This window comes from Geotrypetes seraphini, chromosome 1, assembly GCF_902459505.1.
Source record: "Geotrypetes seraphini chromosome 1, aGeoSer1.1, whole genome shotgun sequence".
Classification (NCBI taxonomy): Eukaryota; Metazoa; Chordata; class Amphibia; order Gymnophiona; family Dermophiidae; genus Geotrypetes; species Geotrypetes seraphini.
The window spans coordinates 251,825,488-251,852,404 of NC_047084.1; the positions used below are offsets into that span (position 1 = coordinate 251,825,488).

The 26,917-nt window shown below is 42.1% G+C and overlaps 1 protein-coding gene across 4 annotated transcripts; it reads right to left on the minus strand.

Annotated features, from left to right (window-relative positions):
- Positions 1 to 3,842: 3,842 nt before the first annotated feature.
- ZNF518B (zinc finger protein 518B) lies at positions 3,843 to 25,180 on the minus strand. 4 transcript variants are annotated; one of them, XM_033949125.1, is made up of 3 exons: positions 25,059 to 25,180; positions 24,522 to 24,703; positions 3,843 to 8,056 (listed from the first exon to the last, which is right to left on the minus strand). In XM_033949125.1, exon 3 carries the CDS (start codon positions 7,854 to 7,856, stop codon positions 4,047 to 4,049), a length of 3,810 nt encoding a protein of 1,269 aa, XP_033805016.1. In that variant the 5' UTR covers positions 7,857 to 8,056; positions 24,522 to 24,703; positions 25,059 to 25,180; the 3' UTR covers positions 3,843 to 4,046. The 4 variants fall into 4 exon arrangements, with proteins under 4 accessions (XP_033805016.1, XP_033805026.1, XP_033805036.1 ...); XM_033949135.1 differs by lacking the exon at positions 25,059 to 25,180 and adding an exon at positions 24,829 to 24,955; XM_033949145.1 differs by lacking the exon at positions 24,522 to 24,703 and having other exon boundaries at positions 25,059 to 25,153.
- Between the last annotated feature and the right edge of the window lie 1,737 nt (positions 25,181 to 26,917).

Consider the following 26,917-nt stretch of genomic DNA (forward strand, 5'->3'; position numbering starts at 1 on the left):
AATTGAACATTTTAGCAGGGTAGAACACCGCATACAAGATTTGATACGGTTTTCTGGGCCAAGGCACTGTAAACACCAACTATGTGGATTAGTGATGGAAATTTGCTATTGGCATCAGTTAATGGCCGGGACGACGGAAAAACCACCTCAACCAAATTGAATTCAATGGCTGAGGGAAACAAAGGCCTCGACGGGCGAAGCCCACGTGGGGAGAACAGTGAGGAAAAAAAAATTACCTCAACTGATTTAAAATAAATATATATATGCATGCAAATAAAACACGTAGATAATAATACGAGTATAAAAAATACTCATAGATAATAATACGAGTATAAAAAATACATGTGAATGGGAAGGCAAAACCAAAAATTTGAACAACGTTCAAAAACACAACTTCTTAGCTCCTTGGAAAACTAAAAACTGAGGAGCCGTGCGCCTATGTCGGGCAGGAAGGCACTCGTGCATGCGCGGTGTGGGCTATTGTAAACTTTCTAAATTTTTTACGTGGCGATGCACTTTTCAGGTGTCCGTACTGGGACTCCGTGGATGATGTCAATCACATGTGAGACTATGTTGCCTGCTTGTCCTGGGATAATGGGGCTGTACCCATTAAAATCCTGTTGGATCACAATTTTATAAAGGGCCTCTTATTAAGCTGTGCTAGTGAGTGCTGTGCAGCAAATACACTGAAATCCTTTAAATCCCTATGGGCTTTGGTGCATTTACGCCGCTGGCCTACGCTATTCAGCTTGATAAGAAGCCCTAAATTTCTTGGTTTGAAGATTTGAAAATCTTTTCAGTTTGCCAAATACAGATCACGAAAACATAATATTTTTTTTCCAAAGAACAGCATGCATGGGTCTATCTTAATTATACAAGTCACTATCTCCTACCTACCATTGTAAAACTACAGATACCTGGGCAGGAACATAGCTACTTGGATACAGGCTAGGTGAAAAACCTAGTTTAATCTTAACAAAAAAGCAAATGCCCCTTCAACAAATGAAGGAAAAATGTCTTATCAAGCTAGTTAAGGCGAAGTCAAAATACACTCTGCATTAGGCAAGTGCAATAGAAAAAGAAAAAGACTTCTATGCTCCTAGAAATATGAATCTGCCTTAACTAGACTAATCTTTGAAGAGAAGGGTTCAAACCTTACATCTCTATAAAGGACCACATATGTTTAATAAGACTATACAAACAAGTTGTAGGATTTGAAATGAAAGAGAAATCACCCCTTATATAGTAAAACTACACTAAACAATACCTTCTGCAGCTTTCTTCATGGTTTGCTTTCACCTGTAGTTGTTTTTTCTTTTTACATTTTACTTCTGTTTTCAAACTTAAGCCTGATCACGTTCTACACAGTCCATCCCCTGAAAGTCAAAATACAATTGGGGGAGTTTGGCCTCGGGTTTGTAGTCTTTAGGTGGCACAGCCTTTAGTGAAGTGACTCATGTGTAGATCCAAAACCCCTGAAGTAGTTAATGTGAAATTCATAGAGTCAGGTTTTTGGAGACTACACTGATGAAAACCCAGTGCTGGCTGAAACAAATTTTTGAAGTAAGTTTATATTTGAGGAGCTGCTTAAGATAAATGCCTTTGATTTTTCAATGCAATTAATTTGATGTTGTTTCTGCACTATGGGCTCCTTTTACAAAGATGTGTTAGGGCCTTAACGCATGGAATAGTGCGTGCTAGCCGCTACCGCCTCCTCTTGAGCAGGTGGTAGTTTTTTGGGTAGTGTGTGCTAATCCGGTGCATGCACTAAAAACACTAGCACACCTTTGTAAAAGGAGCCCTATATGTATTGGTATATACACTTGCTGAGCAAAGTTTTAAACACACTTGGCATCTAGTACATGTTAGCAGCTTAAAATTAAACTGCGTTGATAAGTACATAAGTAGTCGCCTCCGCCGGGGCAGACCAGAGGTCCATCCTGCCCAGCGGTCCGCTCACGCGGCGGCCCATCAGGCATATTGCCTGAGCAGCGGTCCCTGACTAATTTTATACCTACCTCTACACTTATCTCTAAACCTTCCACTGCTCTTATCTGTACCCCTCAATCCCTTTGTCCTCCAGGAACCTATCCAGGTCTTCCTTGAAACCCTGTACTGTGCTATTTCCTATCACGGCCTCCGGAAGGGTGTTCCATGTGTCCACCACCCTCTGTGTGAAAAAGAATTTCCTTGCGTTTGTTCTAAACCTGTCCCCTTTCAATTTGATGGGCTTGATCTGTTAATTATCATCCCTACACTTTCAAATATTCTTAAAAATCATTTCTATGCTTTTAATAAGTAGGACAGAGAGGGATGAAAAACAGTCATGGGTGGCAAAACTTTAAAACAATACAATTATACCAGATGGCGATAACGAAAAAAACCCCCTAAGATACCGTCTAAAGTCCTTTCAAAATTTCCCCACATATTTTTGTTTTGAAAAGATTTAATTTATTCTCCAAGAGGGGAGGAGGTCAAATTTAGCTCGTGCCTTTTCAACATAATCAATTTTGCTAAGAGCTCCAAATTTATTTACAAATATGAAAGTAAACAAAGAAATCTTCACAAACTTCCAAAGGTCCTACACAATGGACCGTGTATCTCTAAGACTTGCTTTAAATAAGCAGTATCTACTTTTTAATAAACATATGATGATGTCTTTATGTACAGAAAAAGAAATAAGGCATACTTCTAAATTACTGAGAATAATAATCACAGTTTCTCTTAACATTCTTAAATTAAAATACTTAACATTTTACTGAAAACAATCAGGCAGTAATAGAAGTGCAAGTTATATGGAGTGGACTTCTGTAAAGCAAAGTTACCAAATATTAATACTCAAAAGGCTCCTTTTACTAAGGTGCGTTAGCATTTTTAGCACACGTAGGATTTTAGCGCACGCTAAACCCGTGCTACGCTTCTAGAACTAACGCCAGCTTAATGCTGGCGTTAAGGTCTAGTGCGCACGCTATTCCACGCATTAAAAGCCCTAACGCACCTTTGTAAAAGGAGCCCTCCATGCATAGCTTCCTCTAATCTTTATTAGGGACTCTTTTCTTGCTCTATTTGGCGGGCCTTTACAAAAATGTGCTGCTGAGCAGCACAAGCAAAATGCCAAGTCACCCACAGGAGTAGAATGGGTGGCTTGGCATTTAGCGTGCACTGCTCGTCAGTACACCTTTGTAAAAATATCTATTTAAGAGGTGTTTTAAATTAACAGTATAAGCTGATGATTCAAACTTATGGACTGTAAGACACAATTTTGACTGTAAACCTTCAAACATCAGAAAACACTGATAGCTCAATAATTCAAATTTCTAAGAAATAAGGCATCCCAAAACTCCTGCAAGACTTTGGCATAAAATAAATACAGAATTTAAATGAATACAATTTCTTCCTTAGTCTCAAAATAGGTTTGGATAACAATGTTCGTACAAGTCAAAAATCTATGTCTTAATTTGCAAGATATAATGTCAATTAAGCATCCAAATTCCAATTTATGTTATATGGATTAGAATGCTTGACTTCCGACAATATATCCAAAATAACAATGTAGTTTTTAATACTAGTCATAATATTTTAACTGCAAATTTAGGGCTCCTTTATAAAGCTGCAGTAGCATACCTCCTGTGGCAAATGCACCAAAGTCCATTGAATTCCTATGGGCTTTGGTGCATTTGCTAATGGAGAAGTGCTATTGCAGCTTTGTAAAAAAGGGGCCCTTAATGTTTTATATCATCAACCAAATGAAAATTCTGTTAATCTTGATCATTAATGCACTGCATCTTTTTGCTGTGTCTTATGGATATGTAACACAATGTTTTTGGGGGGTATAATTCAGGAATATATTGTTTTAAATATATTTGGAGGAATGTGATTTTTTTTTTTAATTTGACTCCTGTTCATAGTTACAGAATATCTCCCTCTGCCCAAGTTCAGGAACTGTTTTGTATATAAATTGAAAAAGTAGGGTACAAAATATAAATCTCTCTTTTTTTAAAAACAACTGAAAGGCAAATAAACATTACTAAAAACCAGTCAACTACTCAATTATGGGTCTCAGATGGGAAAAGAATATCCCAGTCTCTTGTTGATTCTATCAAATGGCGTTGTCCGTGACTTATCCATTCTTCCTGGTTCTCATATGGTCTTCCACAAAACCAACACTTAAAAACACTTTGCAAAGAATCTTCTGTTATACCACTTACTTCCCGGCAGTTACTTTTTTGAACCTTTTTTAGTTTCATTTTCAGTTCTTTTGCTGGAGTCTTAAACTCCCAACTCTGGTACATAAGTCTTTTTTGATACTGTTTTATTCCCAAGCAATAAATTGTTCGTTCAGATAAAAAGACTTTAAGCACATTTGCTTTGTACTTGCTTATGGCCTTCATTACATTCACTACTTCAAGAGAATCAACATCAGGATGGTTTAATACAACAACAGGTTGATTACGACGAGGGCATTTTATCAACTGGCTTATTGTAACTGGCATTAGCCTCAAGCGTCTGGCTCTTGTTAAAGCTTCCTTCTCATTACAAACATCAACCTTATCAGGCTGAAGTTTCACTTTCTTTTTCTGAAAACGATCTTCAGAACTTATTTGTTTTATTTTATTCTGTGGTGATGCTGGCCTTTTAAGCTCAACCTTCTGTTTATTTAGCTCATCACGTTTTCCATCTGATGTTGTAGTGCACTTTTTGTGAGACAATTTGAGATCAGGCTCTTGACCTGGTATATGGTTGAATGACCTCCTAGGATTTCTGAATTTATACAATTCTTTCTTCTTAGGCAACGATAAATCTGATGTAGTAAATGGAACAGGTCTTGGAAGAAGTGTTTCACTACAATTTACAGAATGAACTGAAATAGTAGATTTATCCATTTCAACTGTATTATTGCTATTTGAGTTCACCACTCTTAGTACAGTTCCTTTAGGAATAAATACTGGATTACTAATATTGACATTTTTAGCTAATCCACGTTTTGGTTTTACCCCATGGACCCGTGGTGGTACTTGGCTAAAATGTAATTGCTCTTTTCTAGAGGGCTCATTCTGAATACTCAGGTCCCGATGAAAGGTATTTTGCTCAATCTCATTAACTAATACAGTATGTCTCATGACTGAATTTGGTTCAATTTCCAAGGAGAGAGACAAAGGCAACTGATCTTTTTCAGTACTTTGCAGACCTGTTGTTGGCAACTGGTCATTAGCTATTTCGTTCACTTTTGGTACTAAACATGACTCCAACCGATTTGTGGAGTCATTCTCCACAACCGATTCTGGTACTTGTGAATGTAATTCTGTATTATCTCCATTAAGACTTTGGTTTTGATCATTTTCATTTTGTTCTACATCTGAATGTGCTTCCTTAGAACAGTGTGTCACAATAACATTTCTATTAGTATTTGACACTGTTGAGTCTAAAATATCCCCATTTCCATCACAATTTTCAGGCAGGGTCTCTCTTATTTTGAGCTTGATAGCAAGCAAATTTTCTTCAGTTTTTGGCAAACATGACTTACAATTTGGTGATAACTCAGTTTCAGAATTATACTTCTGTTTACAAACCACTGGACAGATACTTTGTTTAGGAAGACCAGCATCTCTGTTGATTTCCAAATTGAAATGCTCATCAACATGTTTTCTAATATCAGATGAAGAATTATCAGAATGATGCAACTTATGTAATAAAATATTTGTATCTTTCTGGGTAAAATTTCCTTTCTGTAAAAATGAAGGTTGGCAATCAATTTGCTCATCACTACTGACTGAATCATTCATCAAATCTGAATCATAAGAATAAACAGATTTAGCAAGAGGCACAGATGGAGATTTCATAGTACAGTCAGTAACAGAAGCACTTCCACTGGACAATGCTCTTGGTTCTTTTTTGCAAGGTATGTTTTCATTCCATTCTATACCTTCAGGGATGTTTTCAGCACCAGAGCTAAGAGAAAATACAGATGAAATATAAGGCCCCTCTTGGACATTCATGTTGACTTTTTTATATTGCTCTTCTAAATGTGCCACAGGAAATTTGAACACATCATCAGGAGACTGATATGAACTGTAGTCATTATTACTGTTCACCTTTGGATGAGATATTTTACTGAAACTACAGTCTCTCTCTTTTGCTAAAATTTCCACAGGCTCTTTAGTCATATTAGCATTAGACAAACAATTGTGGAAAGAAGTGTGGATAGTATCCACTGAGTCTTCATTGCTGATATCTTTATTTATTTTTAAATCCACCTGTGGAGAACAGTAACCATTTTTGATGTCTGGAGCCATCTGTGCTATATCATCCTTGGACTGGTCGACAGAGAACAAGGATATACATGTAGTTTTATCAGAGCTACCTTCTCCTTGTTTATCCATTATGTAAAACTGATGACCACCCTTGATTTCACTGTTGTATATGTCCTGAGTCTCTGAAAAGCCATTTGTAACACTTGATTTTAAACCGATGTCTTTTAAAGACTCATCCACAGTATGATTTATAAGTGTAGTTATTAGTTTCTTATTTGAACAAGAATCTAAACAAAATCCTGAAAAATTATTTGCACTATCTTCTGCTTTACGTGTCAAACTACTACAATACGTCAGAGATACATCTTTATATGCTGCATTCGTAATTAATGGCCCACTCTGCTCATCAAAAACACTATTTAACTCATGTAATATTTGCCCAGAAATAGAAGTACAACATGTTTCTGTATTTACAAGTTCAAAGCATCTGTCATTCTGTGGGAATAGTTTCAGAACCAACTGTCGTTTACCATCCATCACCTTGACATCAACCAATTGGGCAAAACTATGAGAAGGAATAACAAGATCAGGGGGAGCAACTGCTGTTAATGTCATTTCAGGAAGTAAAGGTTCGTTTACAGGAGAAATAAGTTCAACTTCCAAATTTCTATCCTCTCCTTCTTTTAGCAAAGTTTCCCTATTCATATCAGATTTTACATTTCTTTCTTTAACTGCTTCTGATTTATTATATTCTAGATTACTATTCAAACAGCCAGTACTTGATGCTTCATTCTGGGTATCATGACAAGATAAGACTGTAGAGCAATTAGTTATTTTCTGAAAAGTAGATTCAAGTTCTGAAGCCTTTTCTTTGTGCATTATAATATGTTGGCTTTGATATGTGTTTATGATGTCTGTATGATGAATTTCATGGGTACCCTCATGTACCCTTCTAGTGTGTTTTACTATATAGTCATTTCTTATAGCACCATACTCACAGTATTCACATTTATATGGAAAGGTTCCAGTGTGTTTCACCAAATGTTGCTGAAATGCTCCTTTTGTATATGACACATCATTACAACGTGAACAAATTAACTTAATTTTTTCTTCATGTAATAAGGCATGCTTCTGATATAGCAAATGATCCTTTGCTGTAAATCGGCATTTATCACAGTGATATTTTTCTAGTGTAATTGCTTTTGCTGTTTTCTTCTCCATTTTACCTGAAGTATATTTTTCCTTTTCATCTATATTTGTACTATTTATAGCACCGTTCATATTAGAAAAACATGCAGATAAACTTAGACTACATCTACTGCAAAGCAATGCATTTTTTTCTTCAGTTCGCTTCAGCTGATCGTGTTTTTGGAAATCCTGTGATAAAGGGTTAAACAAGCTGCTGCAGTTTTTACAAAGAATCAGTGATGGCTCACCACCTTCTGGTTCAGCAACTTGGGAAAAACTGTGCGATCTGTGCTTTCTTTGCTGATTCACTTTATCCTCATTTGCTTGTATGGGAGAAGAAACCAAGACACTGTTTCTTTCTTCTTCTTGGTCAATGCACAAATTTGGCAAAATTTCCCTCATGTTCTTTAGCTGCATTGCTGAACATAAGATAAATCAGTTAAGGAGCAAAAATAAAATGATTTTCTTCGAGCCTCATTTCCAAGAGCATTTTAAACATCTTTAAAAAGGAAAGCAGTATTCTATATTTTGTCTGGAGAACTCTAAAGATCCAATATGTTATCAATTATATTATTTTCTTCAGTCATCTTTAGCACTGGGCCAGATTAGTATTCATGCTGGAGAAAGAAAAAAATAATATTACTAGTGTCAAGAAATGCCTCAGTATTAAAATAACTTGCATGTAAATATTTTGAATCAATTAAATTGTGTTAAATAAAAGATTATAATCTAGAAAATACAATAACCCTAGAAATGGACCCAGCAAAACATGATTCTAGGCAGCTAACATCTTTTCTTTTTAATTACATCTCACAAACAGATTTGTATAAATCTGTAGATGGAAAAGTTGTTTCCTCGATAGAACGTTTTTATTCCAAGCAGGCAAATGGAATAAATGTTTAACCAACTTTAACTCAAATGCTCTTTCTTACCAAACTTTTAGCAAGTCAATCAAAACTTATCTCTCTGACAAATTTCTCTGATTCCATTTCTATCATGATGTACTTCTAAAACACTTCCAGGAAAAATTTGATTAATCTTACCATGTTAATGTAATTTTGTAAGTTTTTTGTAATATCGCTGTCTGTATACAGTGTCTTCCTCTGTAAACCGCTCTGAACTGTTTGTGGTATTGCGGTATATAAAAATAAAGTTATTAATATTCTACAGGGATTCTCTATTATTTTTTTAAAAAGAAGCCATCCAATACTAAGCAGTTTGTTTTCTTTAAGACTTTGAATATACAGAATTCTTCTCAGCCCCCAACGGCCGTCAGGCATTCAAGAAACAACTTGGAGTAGCATAAACAGACAGACAGTAGGCAGGCGCGGGAAGGACAGGGCAGAAGTCTAGAATGTCTCACCTATCTACTGGAAAAGAGCTTACCAGGGTAAGTACATAATCTCTTTTTCTAATGTAATAGGTGAGACATTCTAGACCAGGGGTAGGCAATTCCTGTCTTTGAGAGCCACAGGCAGGTTAGGTTTTCAGGATATCCACAATGAATATATACAAAATGGATTTGCATGCACTGCCTCCTTGAAATGTAAATCTATCTCATGCATATTTATTGTGGATATCCTAAAAACCAGACCTGCCTGTGGTTCTTGAGGACCGGAATTGCCTACCCAAGTTTATTAAAAGATTTTTTAAACCGTTTATTCAGGTTTCTAAGCGGTTTACAATATAAAATTACATAAAAACATTTAAGAACACGGGATACTAAATAACATCAAAATCTAAGTAAAAACTCTGATAAAATGTACGGACCTACTTCAAACAATAGGATAGTGGGGAAGAACTACAATTAATATAGAAAAGGTGTAACATTGTGTATAAAGTGGAAGAGTTTTTAGCTTTCTTGATTTGTTTGGTATAATATTCTTTTTTAGTTCTATTGATTTCAAATCTGTAATATGCTACATGCTCTTTGAATTTATTAAGATTGACTAGAGTTTTATTGTGCCTCCATTTCCGTTCAAGGGAACGTAGTTGTTTTTTTATTAGCTTTAGGTTTGCAGTGTACCATGGATTTTTTTGTTTACGAGGAGAAATCATGAAAGTGACAACTGGTGCAGTAGAGTTTAGAAGATTGCCAATGGACTAGTTCCATGCTTGAATTTTGTCATCTACAGTAGACCTGGATAATTATTCAAGGGAGAGGTGGAAATTAGAAGAGATGTCTGTAGCTTCAATCTTATTGTAGTTCCTTGTGGTAATTATTTTAGGTTACTTTGGTAGTTAAAATGTAATTATTGGAATGAAATTAAGAAGTGGTCTGTCCATGGGACTGGAGTAATAGCTAAAGTTTGAAAATTATTTTTTTAGATATTGGGGTGATTACCATATCTAGGGTATGGCCGGCAATGTGGGTGGGGCTGGTTATTAAAGGGTAAAGATCCAAGTCTTTTAAGAATGTAAAGATTTCTGATGTGGAAGCATTACTGATATCATCAAAATGAATATTGAAGTCATCTAGAATGACGGGATTAACTGAAGTGACGCAAAAGTCCAACATAACGGATTGTAGATGAGTCAAAGCTGAGATGTTAACTGGTGGAGGGATATAAATTAATAAGAAATTTGAGGGAGGGGAAGTGTTACATCTGACCTTCAAATATTCTTAAGAGCTGCTGTTATTGGAAGAAAATTTGAAGTTAGCCTGAATGCTGGATTGATAAATTACAGCTACACCACCTGCTTTTTTTTAGTAGATGGTGATTATATTGATACGTATAGCCAGGGGGACAAGAAAAGGCCAAGTAACTTTCCTCGCCCTTACTTAACCAAGTTTCGGTGATAAAGAGAAAATCAAATTATTATTTTTTAAAATAATGTCAGAGATGAGGTGATGTTTGGATTTGAGGGACCTGGTGTTGATAAGTCCGATTTTAGTTAGGTTAGTGCATAGTAGATTAGATGTCTCAACTGACTGTATTGTGGTAAGATTAGCATGCTGTGGAACTACATTAAATGGTTTGCTGATAGTTGTCCCAGGCCGGTGGCCCCAGCAAACGGGAATATGAGCTTGAGGGATGGACATATTACCAAATAGATTGGCTAATAGAAAAAATAAAAAACATAAACGATTAAAATAGACAAAGAATAGAGTGGAGGTGCACGAAGGAGCGCACTAAGGAGCAGGATCTGCTCCTTAGGTGTGCTCCTTCGGCGCGCGCCGAGCGCCGCAAGGAAAAGTGTTAAGTAGAGCATGTACTGATATGCTAATGGGGAGGGCGGAGTCAGCAGCGCCGCCGCTTTGTGGCGGCGGAAGAGAAAGTTGGTAACAGCAGTTGAGCAGGCAAACTTAACTTAGACAACGAACAACGCGTAGACAGCAGGAGAGCGAATCCAGTAGTGTTGTGGAGAGAGTGCAAAGACAAAAAACAAAACAGTGTTCTAGACAGATGGGAAGTACAAAAGCAGTCCCATAAAATTAGGGCAGGCTTGCTGCACCATTCAGTAAGACAGAGGAGCCAAAGGCAGACGTATAGAGAGGACCATGTTGCCGCCCTGCAGATCTCCTCAGAGGAGACAGCTCTAACTTCAGCTCACGACAAAGCCACACTACTGGTAGAATGTGCCTTGACGGAAATGGGAGACTGTTTCCCAGAAAGAATACAGGCTGACAAAATGGCCCTACGGATCCATCTGGAAATCATGGCCTTGGAAGCAAGAGTGCGCCACACAACAGAATGAGTTATCACAGATGGTTAGAGAGATGAAATTTCTTTAGTGACCTCCAGGTAGTGAAGAAGCACACTGCGCACATTGTTTTTTTTTCAAAAGAGGATCTTGTGTCCTGGAACCAATAGGCTCAAAAACAGGCAAGCATACTTCCTGATTAACGTGGAAAGCCAAAATGACCTTCAGCAAGAAGGAAGGAACCGTATGTACGGAAAAACATCTTTAAAATGCAGGGAAATGGTTCCAAGACCTGCTCTGCTGAGATAATGGTGACCAGAAACACGGTCTTGAGTGCCAAGTCCCCTAGTGAAGCATCCTGAAAGGGCTCAAAAGGAACCTTGGTGAGGCTAGATAGCACCAGGTTGAGGTCCCAGGAAGGGAATGGAAGTTTAACCAGCGGTCTGATGCAAAGAGCCCCCTTCAGAAATCTAGTGACATCAGGATGAGATCAAAGAGGAACGGTGATCCTGGGCTCTAAAACAAGAGAGTCCGGCCATATGGACCCGAAGAAATACCAGAGTGAGTGAGGCTTTTATCAAGACCAGTCTGAAGAAAGGCGAGAATCACCGAGATCAGAGCCAAATAAGGCTCTACCTGGTCCTGAGTGCACCAATGTTAGAAAGCCATCCATGCCTTAGGGAAAGCAGAAACTGTAGACGACTTCTTAGACTTGAGAAGAGTATCAATAACCACATCAGAATAGCCTGTGTGTTCTAAGGCTGCATGCTCAAGAGCCATGCCATAAGAGCAAAGCATCCCGGGTCCTCCATGCAGACTGGATCCTGTGTAAGAAGGTCCGGATGAGTGCTCAGCTGAAGGTCGCGACCCTTGCAAAGATGAATCAGATCTGCGTACCACGGCCTGCGAGACCACCAGAATGACGCAGCCTGGATGGACTGCAATCTGCCGAATAACCTGGCCGATCATGGGCCAGGGAGGAAAGACATACAGGAGAAGCTCCCAAGGCCATGCTAGAGTATTGAGACCCTAACTTCCTGGTTCGGACCTTTGACTGAAGAAATGATCCACTTTCTTGTTCTTTGCCATGGCCATGAGATCAAAGTGGGGCTGACTCCAGTGCCGCACTATGGATCAGAATGCCGCTGAGGACAGCCCACTTGCCTGGATCCAAAGTCTGTCTGCTGAGGAAGTTCTCTCACAGAAGGCAGGCTTCCTAGGACCATGTGACCTAGGAGAACCAACATGTGTCTCACTGAGAGTGAAGTAAGGGTGGACACTTGTTGGCAAAGTTATACGAGAGCATCCTGACGCTGCTGGGGAAGAAATGCTCTGAGTTACACAGTATCTAGAAGAGCTCCAAACAGGTTGAAAAGGTGACGGGCAAAAACTAGAAAGATGCTAGGGTGCATAATAAGAGGTATGGCCAGTAGGAAAAAGAAGGTATCTATACCCCTGTATAACATAGTAAATGATGGCAGATAAAAACCCAAATGGTCCATCCAGTCTGCTCAACCATACACGCTCTAAAAAGTTTAAAAAAAGAAATGACAGTGAAGAATAGTGTACCCCTATCCTTTTTTCACAACTACCCTTTTTAAGTTTAGTGGGAGAAATGGCTAGAAAACTTGGAGTTTCTCTGGAAATAGGAAGTACAGTAAAACCTTGGATTGCAAGTAACTTGGTTTGCAAGTGTTTTGCAAGACAAGCAAAACTTGATATAAAAAGCAATGTCTTGCAAGTACATACAGTATACACACATCACAACTGAGCCGATGGAGTGTAGTGACTGTTCTAAATGAGCGAGGTCTTGCAATACAAGTACGTATCGTATTTTGTATTAAAGTTTTTGGATTGTGGAACGAATCCTCTGAGTTTCCATTATTTCCTGTGGGAAAATTTGTTTTGATATACGAGTGCTTTGGATTACAAGCATGCTTCTGAAACGAATTATGTTTGCAAACCAAGGTTTACTGTATATGGAGAATAATTGAAAAGGCTAAATGTAAAAATGAACAAAGAACTTCAAAAAAGTTTGAAAGGACCCTTTGTCTTTATTGAAATGGTTACATACACATGTCACAGAGTCAATTATTTTGCTATTAATGTTAGATTTGTTGATGAAAGCAATAGTGTGATAACTAATTAGAAGTAAAGGACACCTAGGCAAATCATACCAGTGAATATCTTCTGAAGTTAGTGGAATGTGTTTGAGAAAATTTTGAAATTAAAATGGAACAGATAATGCTTCAAATATGTTAAGTTTGTTGATGAAGAAACCATACAAGCATTAGAAGATGAAGATACCATTCCTGCAAATGATCTACAAACCTCTGTTTGCAAGTAACACGGTTTGCGAATGTTTTGCAAGATGAGCAAAACACTCGAGCAAACTATAACTCGCAAACCAAGTGTAGACTCGATTTGCGAGCTCCCATCCTTGGGAACCGGCTTTGCTGCTCATGAGAATCTCAGAAAGGGTGAGAGCCAGAAGGCCTTGAGCCTGCGCAGTTGCTCAAGACCCCACAGCAGCACAGCAGAGAACCAGTGGCAGGCACTTTCAGCAGCGGCGCACGAGTAAGCACAGGGCCGGTCAGTGGGGGGAGAAGGCAATATCGGTCATGAAAGGAGGGAGCAGCACCAATGGCCTCGGGGAGCAGCAAAGCCAGACCCTGGGGTGGGGTGTCAAAGTGGAAGACAGAAAAAGGGATATGGGTCAGGGATCGGAGAGATGTACCTATTAAGTCAGTGGAACGAATCATCTGAGTTGCAATTATGGCCTATAGGAAACTTTGCTTTGATATACGAGCACTTTGGATTACAAGCATGCTTCTGGAACGAATTATGCTTGCAATCTAAGGTACCACTGTAGATGGAAGCAGTGAATCTCAAGCTTTAGATAATATTGTTGAAGAAGCATCAACAGTAAGTTAATTACAATTCAACATATGCATTGTGCTGTACATATACTGCAACTAGCAATAAGAGATGGATTGAAAGATTATCATGTAGCTATGCTTATTGAAAAGTTGAAGCAAGTAGATGTTGCAGCTAGTCCCTTAAAACATGCTATTCTACAGAGACATGCTAGAAAATGAGCCATTTTGGATCAAGTAACACGCTGGGAAGCACATATTTGTTTATAAAGCATTTGCTTGAACTAAAAGACTTTCTTGAAGATTTGGCCAACATAAATGTTTCACAGAACTCACGGGGACAAGGATGGAGATCCCATGGAGTGAGGCAAATTTTTCCCCATGTCATTTTCTACTTTTCAGAGCTAAGGGGGAACCATTCAAGAAATAAATGTTTGTCAATGGTGTTTAAAAAGTCACACAGATTATAAATAAAGAATATAAATGAGCTACAGAAGACAGTATTTTCAGTTTTTCATGTATGGACTTGGCTATCTTAAAAAAACAAAACAAAAAACCGTGGAGGAACATAATAAAAAAACATGTCTAAGTCTGTTTTGGGCCCAAGTTGCTAGTCGCCCAAAGTCCATTCTAGAAAAATACATCCAAAATTATTTTTTTTCGAAAATAGTCTATTTGTACAACCAGTCGTTTGATCGCCCAGACCGTTAAGTCGTCTATCATTAACCCCATTCTCGTCCAAAAAAATCGTCCAGGTCAAAAACACCTAGAACAAGACCTTTTGGACATGGGCGGGGTCAGCAAAATGATGGACTGGCCACCTAGACATGGCAACAGAGTAGTGAGGCACCTTACAGGGCACTGCTGTGAACTTCACAAAAAGGGTGCCACAATCTCACCACAACTTCCTTGCAGGTCATGGTGATCCCCCCCAAAAAATCTACCAGACCCACCTGTCTACCACCCCAATAGCCCTCATGGCTGCAGGTGCCACCTATATGGCAGTATAAAAGGGTTTTGGTGGGTGCACGTTTCACCATAAATGCAGTGGTTAGAGTGGTTTATGGGCCTGGGTCCTCCTCGCTATGGTTCACTAGCCCACCCCCCACCCCCAAACCACTTAAGACACCTCTGTGCAGCTCTACTAGGCTTTCCTAAGCCAGGTGCTAATGTTCTGGAGGTAGATGGTAAAATTATGTCTTACCTGTTAATTTTCTTTCCTTTAGAAGCAGCAGATGAATCCAGAAACTAGTGGGAATAGCTCACATCGACCAGCAGGTGGAGATAGAGAAACTGATTAACGGTTGGCCTTATAGCCTGGTGTTCTTCCTGTTGATTCAGTTATGCCTCTTGCCCAAGCATCCCGAGAAAGGTGAATGAGCATCCACAAAACTTCATTCCAGTAGTCAATGTGCAAATCAGAAATGCAAGAATACAATTACCAACAATACCCCAACTGAATAATTCAAACTAACACACCGACAAAAAGTCCACTGAGGTGGGGCTCTGGATTCATCTGCTGCTTCTAAAGGAAAGAAAATTAACAGGTAAGACATAATTTTACCTTCCTTAGCAAAGCAGCAGATGAATCCAGAGACAAGTGGGATGTAGCAAAGCCAACTCAAACTGGGTGGGAAGCCAATGCCGCCTCTGCAAGCACTGAAGCGCCAAAACTTGCCTCCGCACGGGCAGCAACGTCCAAACGGTAATGCTTCGAAAAGGTATTTCCAGACGACCACGTAGCCACCCGGCAAATTTCCTCCAAAGACATACCACCGGACTCTACCCAAGATGTAGCCAATGCTCGAGTCGAATGAGCACGAAGGTGCTCCAGTACCTGCTTCCCCGTCAACAAATACGCCGAAGCAATCGTTTCTTTGACCCAACGAGCAATGGACGCTTTAGACGCAGCCATACCCTTGTTTTTGCCCGCGAATAACACGAAGAGATGATCCGACCGCCGAAAGTCGTTAGTCACCCCCAAATAATGTAGAACCATCCGGCGTACATCCAGTAGACGCAATGACGAGAATCGTTTTCCCCAATCCTCCTTCCGAAAGGACGGGAGGAATAAACTCTGGTTTACATGGAATGAAGAAATCACTTTAGGAAGGAAAGAAGGCACTGCCCGCACCGACACTCCCGCCTCCGAAAAACGTAAAAAGGGTTCTCTGCAAGAAAGCGCCTGCAGTTCCGACACTCGTCTTGCAGAAGCTATAGCCACCAAAAACACAGTTTTCAACGTGACATCTTTCAGAGTCGCCGCAGACAGAGGCTCAAAAGGAGCCACTTGCAACCTCCCAAGGACAAGTTTAAGATTCCACGTTGGACAGGTTCGCTTTACCGGAGGGCGGAAATGCTGAACCCCCTTGAGGAAACGGACTACGTCAGGCTATGAAGCGAGCGTCGAGCGAGACACCCGGCCCCTGTAACAGGCAATGGCCGCCACCTGAACCTTCAGAGAGTTATAGGCTAACCCTTTCGATACGCCCTCCTGCAGAAAAGAAAGAATGGCCGACAGAGATCCCGGAAGGGCGCAATTCCCTGCCGTCCGCACCAGGACTCAAAACTTCTCCAGATTCTCGCATAGGAGGTAGAAGTAGAAATCTTCTTAGCTTGAAGCAGAGTGGCAATCACCTGGTCCGAATAGCCCCTCTTTCTCAGCCGCGACCGTTCAATAGCCAGGCCGTAAGACCAAACTGGGCCGGATTTTCCATGGAGATTGGACCCTGAGTCAGTAAGTCCGGAGTCACCTGGAACGTTAAACGATCGCCTGCTGAGAGCTGAATCAGATCCGCGTACCATGGCCGACGCGGCCAATCCGGAGCCACCAGGATCACCCTGCCCTGAAATAGAGAGATGCGTTGTAACACTCGACCTATCATTGGCCAAGGCAGAAACACATACAGAAGGGAATTTGGAGGCCACGGGAGAGCTAACGCGTCTACCCCCTCCGAGCCCCTCTCCTTGCGTCTGCTGAAGAACCGAGGCAGCTTTGCATTGCGGGATGAGGCCATGAGATCCATCTCTGGCAGACCCCACCGAAGGACCAGTCGATCGAAAGCGCGAGCAGACAGCTCCCATTCGCCTGGATCGAGCAGATTTCTGCTGAGGAAGTCCGCTTGAACGTTTTCGTGACCCGCAATGTGTACTGCTGACAGAAGCGGAACATGCATCTCCGCCCACCGAAACAGCATCATTGCTTCCTTGGCCAACTGAGGACTCCGGGTACCCCCCTGACGATTGATATAAGCCACCGCCGTGACACTGTCCGAAAAGACCCTGGTCGGATGGTCCTGAATTAGGGACTGAAATGCCCGAAGCGCAAGCCTGATAGCTCTCAACTCCAGCAAATTGATTGACCACTGGGCCTCCTCCGAGGACCACACCCCCTGCACTGAAGCTTGCAGGCACTGGGCCCCCCAGCCCAGAAGACTTGCATCCGTCGTAATCACGACCCATTCCGGCGTAGCTAACGGCAAGCCCCGGAAAAGATGGAACTCGTTCAGCCACCACTGCATGCTGCGAGCCGCCCGAGGACTCCACTGGAGACGCATATTGTAGTCCAGAGATGCCGGGGACCAAAGCGACAGAAGAGACTGCTGTAAGGGCCTCATGTGGAACCGAGCCCAGGGAACCACCTCCAGAGTTGCCACCATCGAGCCCAGAACCTGTACATAATCCCAAATCCGAGGTCTGGGCGACCCGAGAAGAAGCCGAATCTGAGACCGCAACTTCTCTCCCCGGTCTCGGGGTAGAAACACCTTCCCCAGACAAGTATCGAATCTGACCCCCCCCAGATGCACCAAAGACTGGGACAGGGATAGAGAACTCTTGGGAAAGTTGACGATCCACCCCAACGACTGAAGGAGAGAGATTACTCTCTGAGTCACCGACAAACTCTCCTGCTCGGAAGAGGCTCGGATCAACCAGTCATCTAAGTAAGGGTGTACCCGAATTCCTTCCTTGCGCAGAAAAGCTGCCACCACCACCATCACCTTTGAAAAGGTGCGGGGAGCCGTTGCCAGGCCAAAGGGCATTGCCCAAAATTGATAATGCTGGCCGAGGATCGCAAACCGCAGAAATCGTTGATGCGGAGGCCAGATTGGAATATGGAGGTACGCCTCCTTGAGATCGAGGGACGTGAGGAACTCTCCCGGCCTTACTGCCGCAATCACCGAGTGAACCGTCTCCATACGGAAATGGCGAACACTGAGAAATTTGTTGACACCTTTGAGATCCAGCACCGGCCTGAATGACCCTCCCTTTTTGGGAACAATGAAGTAAAGAGAATAAATGCCGCGGCCTACCTCTTCCGGTGGCACCGGCACCACTGCCCCCAGATCCAGAAGCACCTGAAGAGTTATGCGAACTGAGTCCCCCTTGGCCGCCCCACTGCACGGGGACACCAAGAAAGAATCGGCGACAGGAGAGGCGAACTCTAACTTGTACCCTTCTTGAATAATTTTCAACACCCACTGATCTGACGTGATTTTGGCCCACTCCGCCAAAAACTCCGACAGCCGTCCCCCTAAGGGAAAGGCGGAGGGAGCCAAGACCCCGTCATAGTGGAGTGCGACTTGCCGGGGCACGGGCTAGCTGACCTGAAGGAGGTTTCGCCGTACGAAAGGAACTCTTCTGCTGAAACCTAGGTCTCGAACAAGAGAAAGAACCAGATGCGGATCTGAAGAAAGGTTTACCGGACCTGTACCTCCTAACATCTCTGAAACGCGTTCTAGACGACGAGGACTTCACCGGGGGCCTAGGCCTATCTTCCGGTAAACGCTGTGTTTTGGTATCTCCAAAATCCTTCACCAATCTATCTAAATCTTCCCCAAATAATAAACCCCCTTTAAAAGGGAGTTTCACAAGCTGAAGCTTGGACGCCGCATCTGCCGCCCAATGACGGAGCCATAAAGATCTGCGAGAAACAACCAACAGAGACATCTGTTTTGCAGAAGCCCGAATAATATCATACAAGGAATCTGCCAAATAAGCCAAACCCAACTCCAAATCAGCCAGTTCCGAAGGGACCGAACCCCCGGACTCCATCAAATTATCCGCCATCCCTTGAGACCACTGCAGACATGCCCGCGCCGCATAAGAGCTGCAAATCGCGGCCTGTAAGGTAACAGCAGCCACTTCAAAGGACATTTTCATAGAAGATTCAATCTTCCTATCCTGAGCATCCTTCAGCGTAACCCCCCCCTCCACCGGCAAGGTAGTCTTTTTAGTAACCGCAGCCACCAGAGCGTCCACCCTAGGCAACCTAAACTTCTCGAGTTCGGTCGGGTCAACCGGATACAAGAGCCGCATGGCCTTAGCCACCCTCAGACTGGCCTCCGGCGTGTCCCATTGCGCCGAGATAAGCTCCTGCATGGCTTCATGCACCGGAAAGGACTTAGGCGGCCTACGTGTACCTGCCATAAGAGGGTTACCTGACACCTTAGCATCCTTTTGTGAGATGTTTAAACCCTGCAATGCTTTTGAAATTAAGGAAGGAAATTCCTCTCTATGAAAAAGACGGAGAGCGGAAGGGTCATCCACTTCCCTACCCGGGGGATCCTCCGCTTCCCAATCCAATACCTCCCCTTCCTCTAACGATTCAGGAAGAGAAAAAGGGGATACTGGAAACGTATCCTCAGCGTCCGCGGTCGCAAGTCTGCGTTTTTTCGCTACCTGCGACTGACCTGGGGACACAACCTTACTTGCAGTCGCCCCCGCATTATTACAATTTAAAATAGTAAGGGTAGAAGGCACTGGAAGGAACGGACAGTTCACAGGCACCGGCTGCGCAGGCTGAGAGCTCTGCAACATGAAAGCCCGGTGCGACAGCATAATAAATTCAGGTGAGAACGAGCCCAGCCCAAGAGCCGCTGAACCGACCTGATCTGCGCCTGAGGACGGAGCCGCAGCTTCTCCTAGTGCTCCCGACCGCCGCCGAACTCCCCTCAGCCGTGGAAGAGCCCTGCAGCAAGACCGAGTCAACCTCGAGAGCAGGGGACGTCGACCGTGCCTCCCTAACCCGGGAAATGGCTACATCACATGTCTGCAAAAACGAATCTTCTGCCGGTGAATCCGAACAACTGGCAGAGCAGAAGCCCGACAGTGTTCTGCGCTTCCCACAGCGCGAGCACCGCTGACTAGATTCTGCCGCCATTACTCGTTCCGGCAAACAAACTCTTTCTTTTTTTTTTTTTTTCACGCGGAGAAGCCGCCGACCGGCGACGCCGCCCACCAAACTAAACCGTCACACGGTAACGAACAAAATACAACGAAAGACCAAATAGGAAGCAGAAATCAACTTACCCCACACTCTCAGACCGCCCCACCGGAAGCCAGGATATAGCTGGTAATCGCACTGAAAGCCGACTCAAAAAACGGTACGGCTCAGCACAGGCAGGATTTCTTTTTTTTTTTTTACTGGAATGAAGAAAAAACCCCGCAGAGTCCAAGGAAACCCCTCAATCAACCGGAGGGGAGGGTGGAGAAGGGACCTGGGAGGGACCAGGTGTAGCTCCCAAAGCCGGCACCGCTCAGCCTGGCACCCCTGTCCTGCTGAAGAGAGCTAGTCTCAACAGAGGAATAGAAATGAACACCAATTTACTCGGTACAGCCAGAATCCAGGAGCTAGAGAATTAGCTCCACCCCTGCTGGGAGATAGAGCAAAACTGAATCAATAGGAAGAACACCAGGCTATAAGGCCAACCGTTAATCAGTTTCTCTATCTCCACCTGCTGGTCGATGTGAGCTATTCCCACTAGTCTCTGGATTCATCTGCTGCTTTGCTAAGGAAATATATATTTTTATTCCAATTTTTATGGCAGTGAGGGGGGAGCAGTGATCATTGGGGAGGTCTGTACTTTGTCCATTCAGTGGTTATTTGGTCACTCTGGATACCCTTTTGCCACTTAGACCTGTTTATAGATGGCCTAAATCACTACATATAAGCTCCGTCTAGTCTAGACAGTCTGGTTAAACTTTCGGTTATAATTACAATATGACTCAGTCTAGGTTGGCCCGCATTCCACCCAAATCCCACCCTCACCGCTTCTCCTAAAACATCCCTTTCAGCTCTGGGCGTACAGCAACACTGAAAAGGCTTAAGCTGTTTTTAGATACGTCTAAAACCCGTTTCAATTATCGGCAGTTGGACGACTTGTCTTTTAGATCGTCCAAGTACCGATTTATGCGGGATTGTAGACGTATTTGGTTTTTGATTATGAGCCCCTTAGGCTATTTTGATTAACCACATCAGTAAGCAGGTGTTTATGTAAATACAAGAATACATATGCTATAATATCAATGCTTTAACTAAAACTATTTAAATTGTTATTAAGGTAATTATTATTTTTCTTCTTTCAATAAAATACAGCAGAAAAGTTATCCAAATATGAATGATTATGTTTTCTTGATTACACTTTCTGTACAAGATGATATGCTTGATAATAATGTGAAAATCTTATAAATAAATAATAATAAAAAATACAGCAGAAAAGTTGTCCAAATATGAATGATTAAACTGGAGATAAATATTTATGATATTATTGCAAGGTGTGCTATGTATTTCTAATGTATAAAAAAATTGCTGATTTGATTATACTAACTGTAAAACTAATCTGAAAAGTTGTTTTTTATTAAATTCATTTTTGAAATCCAATAAATAGTGCAACAGGTTAACAAGCAAATAATATAATAGACAGCACTCCAAACAATCAATTGATATATAAGTACTTAACACTCCCCCCCAAGTTATTTTTTTAAAAAAATGAAACCTTCATCTGGTTATAAATATTGTTTATTTTAAGTCCTTCATCTTTTACTTTTCTTACAATGATGGGGTTTCTTTTCTTTTTGTTTTACAATTTTGTAAACTGCTATGATGTTGTAGTGAAGAGTGGTCTATAAATACAAATAGAGTACACTTCTCCCTCCGTATCCACGGGGGTTAGGGGCAGAGCCGGCCCGTGAATATTAAGAAAAAACAGAGAATAATATTTGGGACGCTTCTGCCCCAAACCCCTGCTTCCCCCCCGGCTATTGTAAGCCCTGTAAGCCCCCCGTTAAGCCTTATCTGGAGTTCTAGTGGGTTTTTGGGGCAGGAGCGATCTTCCCATGCTCCTGCCCCATACAGATCGCTCATAGGAAATGGCTGCCTTGAGCTCCCGCTAGACCACCAGGGCTTAAAATAGCCAGAAAAATTAAAATGTTTTTTTTTTTGTTTTACAATCGCAAATAACCTAATCCGCGGATGCTGAAACCGCAGATTCGGAAGGGGAAGTGTAAAGAAACATATCGCTGCTAATGACTGGGGGGAGTCAATTTAGAGCAATTTATATGAGCTTCTGTAAAGGTGTTACAATACAAAGTTTGCGTTACCTAGATTGGTTTCAAGAGACATTATTAAACCATAATCAATACATTATTAAACCCTAATCAATAGATGTGCTTTTGTAAAGGTGTTACAATTAAGGTTATACCAATAAGAATGAGTCTTTTTGTAGAAAACCAAAATTTAAATCAAGTCTTTTTGACTAGTGATTTATAATAATAATAATTTATTTCTTATATACCGCTATACCGTGAAGTTCGAAGCAGTTTACAATAAAGATACATTTGACAGAATATGAGGTAGAAACGGTTTACAATAAAGATGCGTTTAGTCAGACATGGGATGCAAGTGGGTTACATTAAAGATTCATTTTGTCAGTACATGGGATGCAAGTGGGTTACAATACAAGTGGTTTACTATCAAGGTGCATTTTGTCAGTGTAAGGGATACAGGTGGGTTACTCTAAAGATACGTTTTGTCAGTACATGGGGTGCAGGTGGGTTACAATAAAGATACATTATGTCAGTACATGAGATTCAAGGTGGAAAGTATAATTAGTTTCGGGCCTTGGAATTAGGGGGCGAGGTGGAAGGGTCATGGCGAGGAAGAGTTGGGTATGGGAATTTAGAATTTGTTAAATAGTCGAGTTTTCAGGGAATTTCTAAAGTCTGCATATGTAGTGGCCTCAAGTATGGGCTTTCCAAGCCATGTGTTCAGCCTAGCTGCCTGGAATGATAACATTCTATCTAGAAACTTTTTGTATTGGTAAGATTTCAAGGAGGGGTAATTAAATAGGTTTGTTCTGCGAGTGCTCTTGTTGGACTCGTTGGGGGGGGAACTGGGAGATTAGGTAAGCTGGAAGAATCCCAAAGACAGCTTTGTAGCAAAAACAAGCAAACTTGAAGAGGACTCTAGATTCTGCGGGTAACCAGTGGAGTTTCTGATAGTAAGGGGAAATGTGTTCCCATTTTTTTAAACCGTGGATTAGTCGGATCGCGGTGTTCTGAATTAATCTCAGCTTGTTGAGGTTCTTTTTATAAGCTCCTAGGTATATGATGTTACAGTAATCTAGGGTGCTTAAGATGGATGATTGTACTAGTAAACGGAAGGACTTTTCATCAAAGAATTTTTTAATAGTGCGAAGTTTCCACCCTGTTTTGAATGAAAATTTAATAATTATTTTTGCATACAGGAATCTTCCTTAATTACAGCAAAATTAAGGCCCCCTTTTATCAAGCCACGTTAGGGTTATCACCAGCCGCTGCAGTAAAAACTCCAACCCTCATAGAATTCCTATGCGCATTGGAGCTTTTACTGGATTAAAAAAACTGTAATGCAGCTTGATGAAAGGGGGCTTACTATATATTTCCAATATGTGTGAAATATCTTGGTTAAGAGTGCCATAATTCCCATACTACAAAATTACCAAAGCGATTAACAGATAATGCAATGGAATTTAGCTCAGTCTTTCAGTAATATATTACCCATCTTCAAGATCTAACAACTCAAGACTATACCATGGAGTGCTGAAAATGTGTCATCCCAACCAAGAAAAGAATGACGTGGATATGGTTCAAATAATGATCTGTAACAATGTCAAAATATAGAATTTCATTTCTGCAAACTGGCACTTAACGAAATAAGATAACACTACAGTATTTTCAGCTACAGCAGCAAAATAATGCTCAGAATGGAAGTTGGTTGACTGGGCTGAGAACCTTTCAGCGCCTCTTCGAACCTGAGAGACAGAGGATTAACACACACACCTTTTATAAAACTGTGAAAGCGTTTTTAGCACCTATGAGTGTCAGGAGCAGCACAGAGCATTCAATGCGCTGGCCAGCACTAAAAATCTGTTTCACGATTGTGTAAAAAAAAAAAAAAAAAGGGTGGGGGGGTGTAAGTGAGTTGCCCAAAATGCAAGCGAGATTTTCACTCGGACTATACTTTCACGCCATTACTTAATAGTGGTGTGTAATCTCTAAATTCTACTGTAGCTCCTAGTTAATTCATTACTGAAGAATATCAGTGCTAGTTTTGGGTTTTTTTACACTCTTTGTTAACCACCCCCACCTACATACAAATAATATGTAAAGAAAAGATAACTACTACTACTAGAAAAAAAAAAAAAAAAAGACATCAAAGCTGTCAGTTTAAAAAATCTGGATGAAAGCATTATTTGTTGTCACCTAAAATACAAATTTGAAAGAGTTTTAAAAAGGGGGCTACCTTGTCTCCTCATTCTGATTTACTGCATATTGTTTTCCTTAACTCAATGTCTTCCCTCCAAAGGCGCTTACATGCACCTACTACGAATATAACTTTGCTTCGCTGCAAAGAAACCACTACGGACAGAGAAGAGCTCAAGACTCATCCTTCCCGGTGCAACCATTCGGACGCCGGTGGCACCCCTAGAGGAAATGAAACGAATTACAGAACATATTTAATAAGTTAGAAGACAAAAAGGGTGAGAAAAAGAAGACCTAGCGGGCTGCAGATGCGTGACGGTTTACAGTGAGCGGCTCATCTTCGGTACCTCCGTAAAATTTAGAGATACTAAGTCGCACGCATTCAGCCGCCCTCACACGTCGAGCTTCCCCTACTAAACACGCCCTCAGAGCCAGAGGACCGGTCTCCGCGCCCCATGGACTGCCATCTCTCCCTCTTCCACTTTCCCCGGTCTAACTTGTCTCCCCCCATTCCTCCCGGTCCCCGAGCCAACACCTCCCCCTGAAAACCCCCTCCCCCTCACCGTCAAACTGATACCTGAGATTGCCCACCACCAATCCCGAAGCTTTTCTTCTTCGGTGACCATCCCCCTCTCATTCAACCTCTCTTCCTCGAATGGGTCCCGCCTTGCCGGAAATGGGAAGTTGCGTCAGAGGAGGGTAGACCGCGCTGGAAAATCGAAAAAAAAAAAAAAATTGTATGAGACTGAGTAGGAGGGGCGGGTCGCCAGAGAACAGTCTGCGGGGATGGATTTAAGCCCTGCTGCGTTTACGTGCGAAATAGGATACTTCAGTGATCAACTACGTAATACGTATATCAAATTTTCAATTAAATTCCCATTTCCCTTCATAAATTCAGTGCAGCCTCTTTTGCTTTTTGCTCCAGTTGTTGTAGGTATGTTCGCACAGCCACGTGCACGGACCAGCAATGTCAGGGGTCGCGTGAGCTACTGGCACATGCGTGTGGCAGTTAGGGCGCTGCACGTGGAGGTTACCATACCCATGTGCCAGTAGAAGACCTCCTTGTCTGGTCACATTGGGCTAGATTCACTTCTACCACTTAGCGACACCTTTATGACCCAATTTCCCTCCAGCCCGATTCACTAAACTCTGTCCTGATCGTCCTCCAATTTGCGCATGCAAATGAGGGGGAATGGCATTCAAATGCAGGCAGGAAGCATTCACTAAAATAAAAAAGCAACTGCTGAGGATCGGTCCTGAGGTCCTTTCTGATTGCCCTGCCTTCTGCTTCTCTGCTCTCAACCCCGACCTGTTCTGTTTGCCCTAAATCTCTTCTGCCTGCCCTGTACTACGAGCCCGTGGGTTTAAAGCAAGTTTAAATCACAGGCTCACGAAGAAAAAAAGAAACAAAAGTAAAGTTTTAAAAAAGGTCGCTGCTCTTAAGCCCCTCCAGATCTTGGTCTGCCGACTCTGAGTCCTACTGCCACTGGAATGACTGGAGCTTGAGAACAGATGTCGCTGCAGACACCTCAGTGATTTTTGGCAGAACTGTCCAATTTTATTAGGCAAGTTCTTCCTCCCATGTGCTTTTTTTTTTCCTTCTCAGAAGTGGGAAGTGGCTGCGGTGACCTAGGCTCAAGCTTACTACCGAGAGTCAGAGTAAAACGGTCTGCAGCTTTGTGTACTAAACCAAAATAAGGGAAACATACTGGTCTGACTACTGGGTCAGACCAGTAGTCCATCATGCCCAGCATTCCGCTCACGCGGCGGCCCCCAGGTCAAAGACCAGTGCTCTAAATGAGTCCAGCCTCAACTGCGTACGTTCCAGTTTAGCCGGAACTTGTCCAACTTTGTCTTGAATCCCTGGAGGGTGTTTTTCCCCTATAACAGACTCCTAAAGAGCGTTCCAGTTTTCTACCACTTTGGGTGAAGAAGAACTTCCTTACATTTGTACGGAATCTATCCCCTTTCAACTTTAGAGAGTGCCCTCTCGTTCTCCCTACCTTGGAGAGGGTGAACAACCTGTCTTTATCTGCTAAGTCTATTCCGTTCAGTATTTTGAATGTTTCGATCATGTCCCCTCTCAGTCTCCTATTCAAGGGAGAAAAAGCCCATTTTCTCCAATCTCTCACTGTACGGCAACTCATCCAGCCCCTCAATCATTTTAGTTGCTTTTCTCTGGACCCTTTTGAGTAGTACCGTGTCCTTCATATATGGCGACCAGTGCTGGACGCAGTACTCCAGGTGAGGGCGGACCATGGCCCGGTACAGCAGCATAATCCCCTTCTTTATCATTCCTAGCATTCTGTTCGCCCTTTTCACCACCGCCGCGCATTGCGCGAACAGCTTCATCGACTTGTCAATAAGAGCTCCCAAGTCTCTTTCCTGAGAGGTCTCTCCAAGTACCGCCCCAGACATCCTGTTTTCTTGCATAAG

Excerpts from the sequence above, each read along its gene's own strand:
- ZNF518B (XM_033949125.1), bottom strand. The coding sequence starts at position 7,856 with ATGCAGCTAAAGAACATGAGGGAAATTTTGCCAAATTTGTGCATTGAC.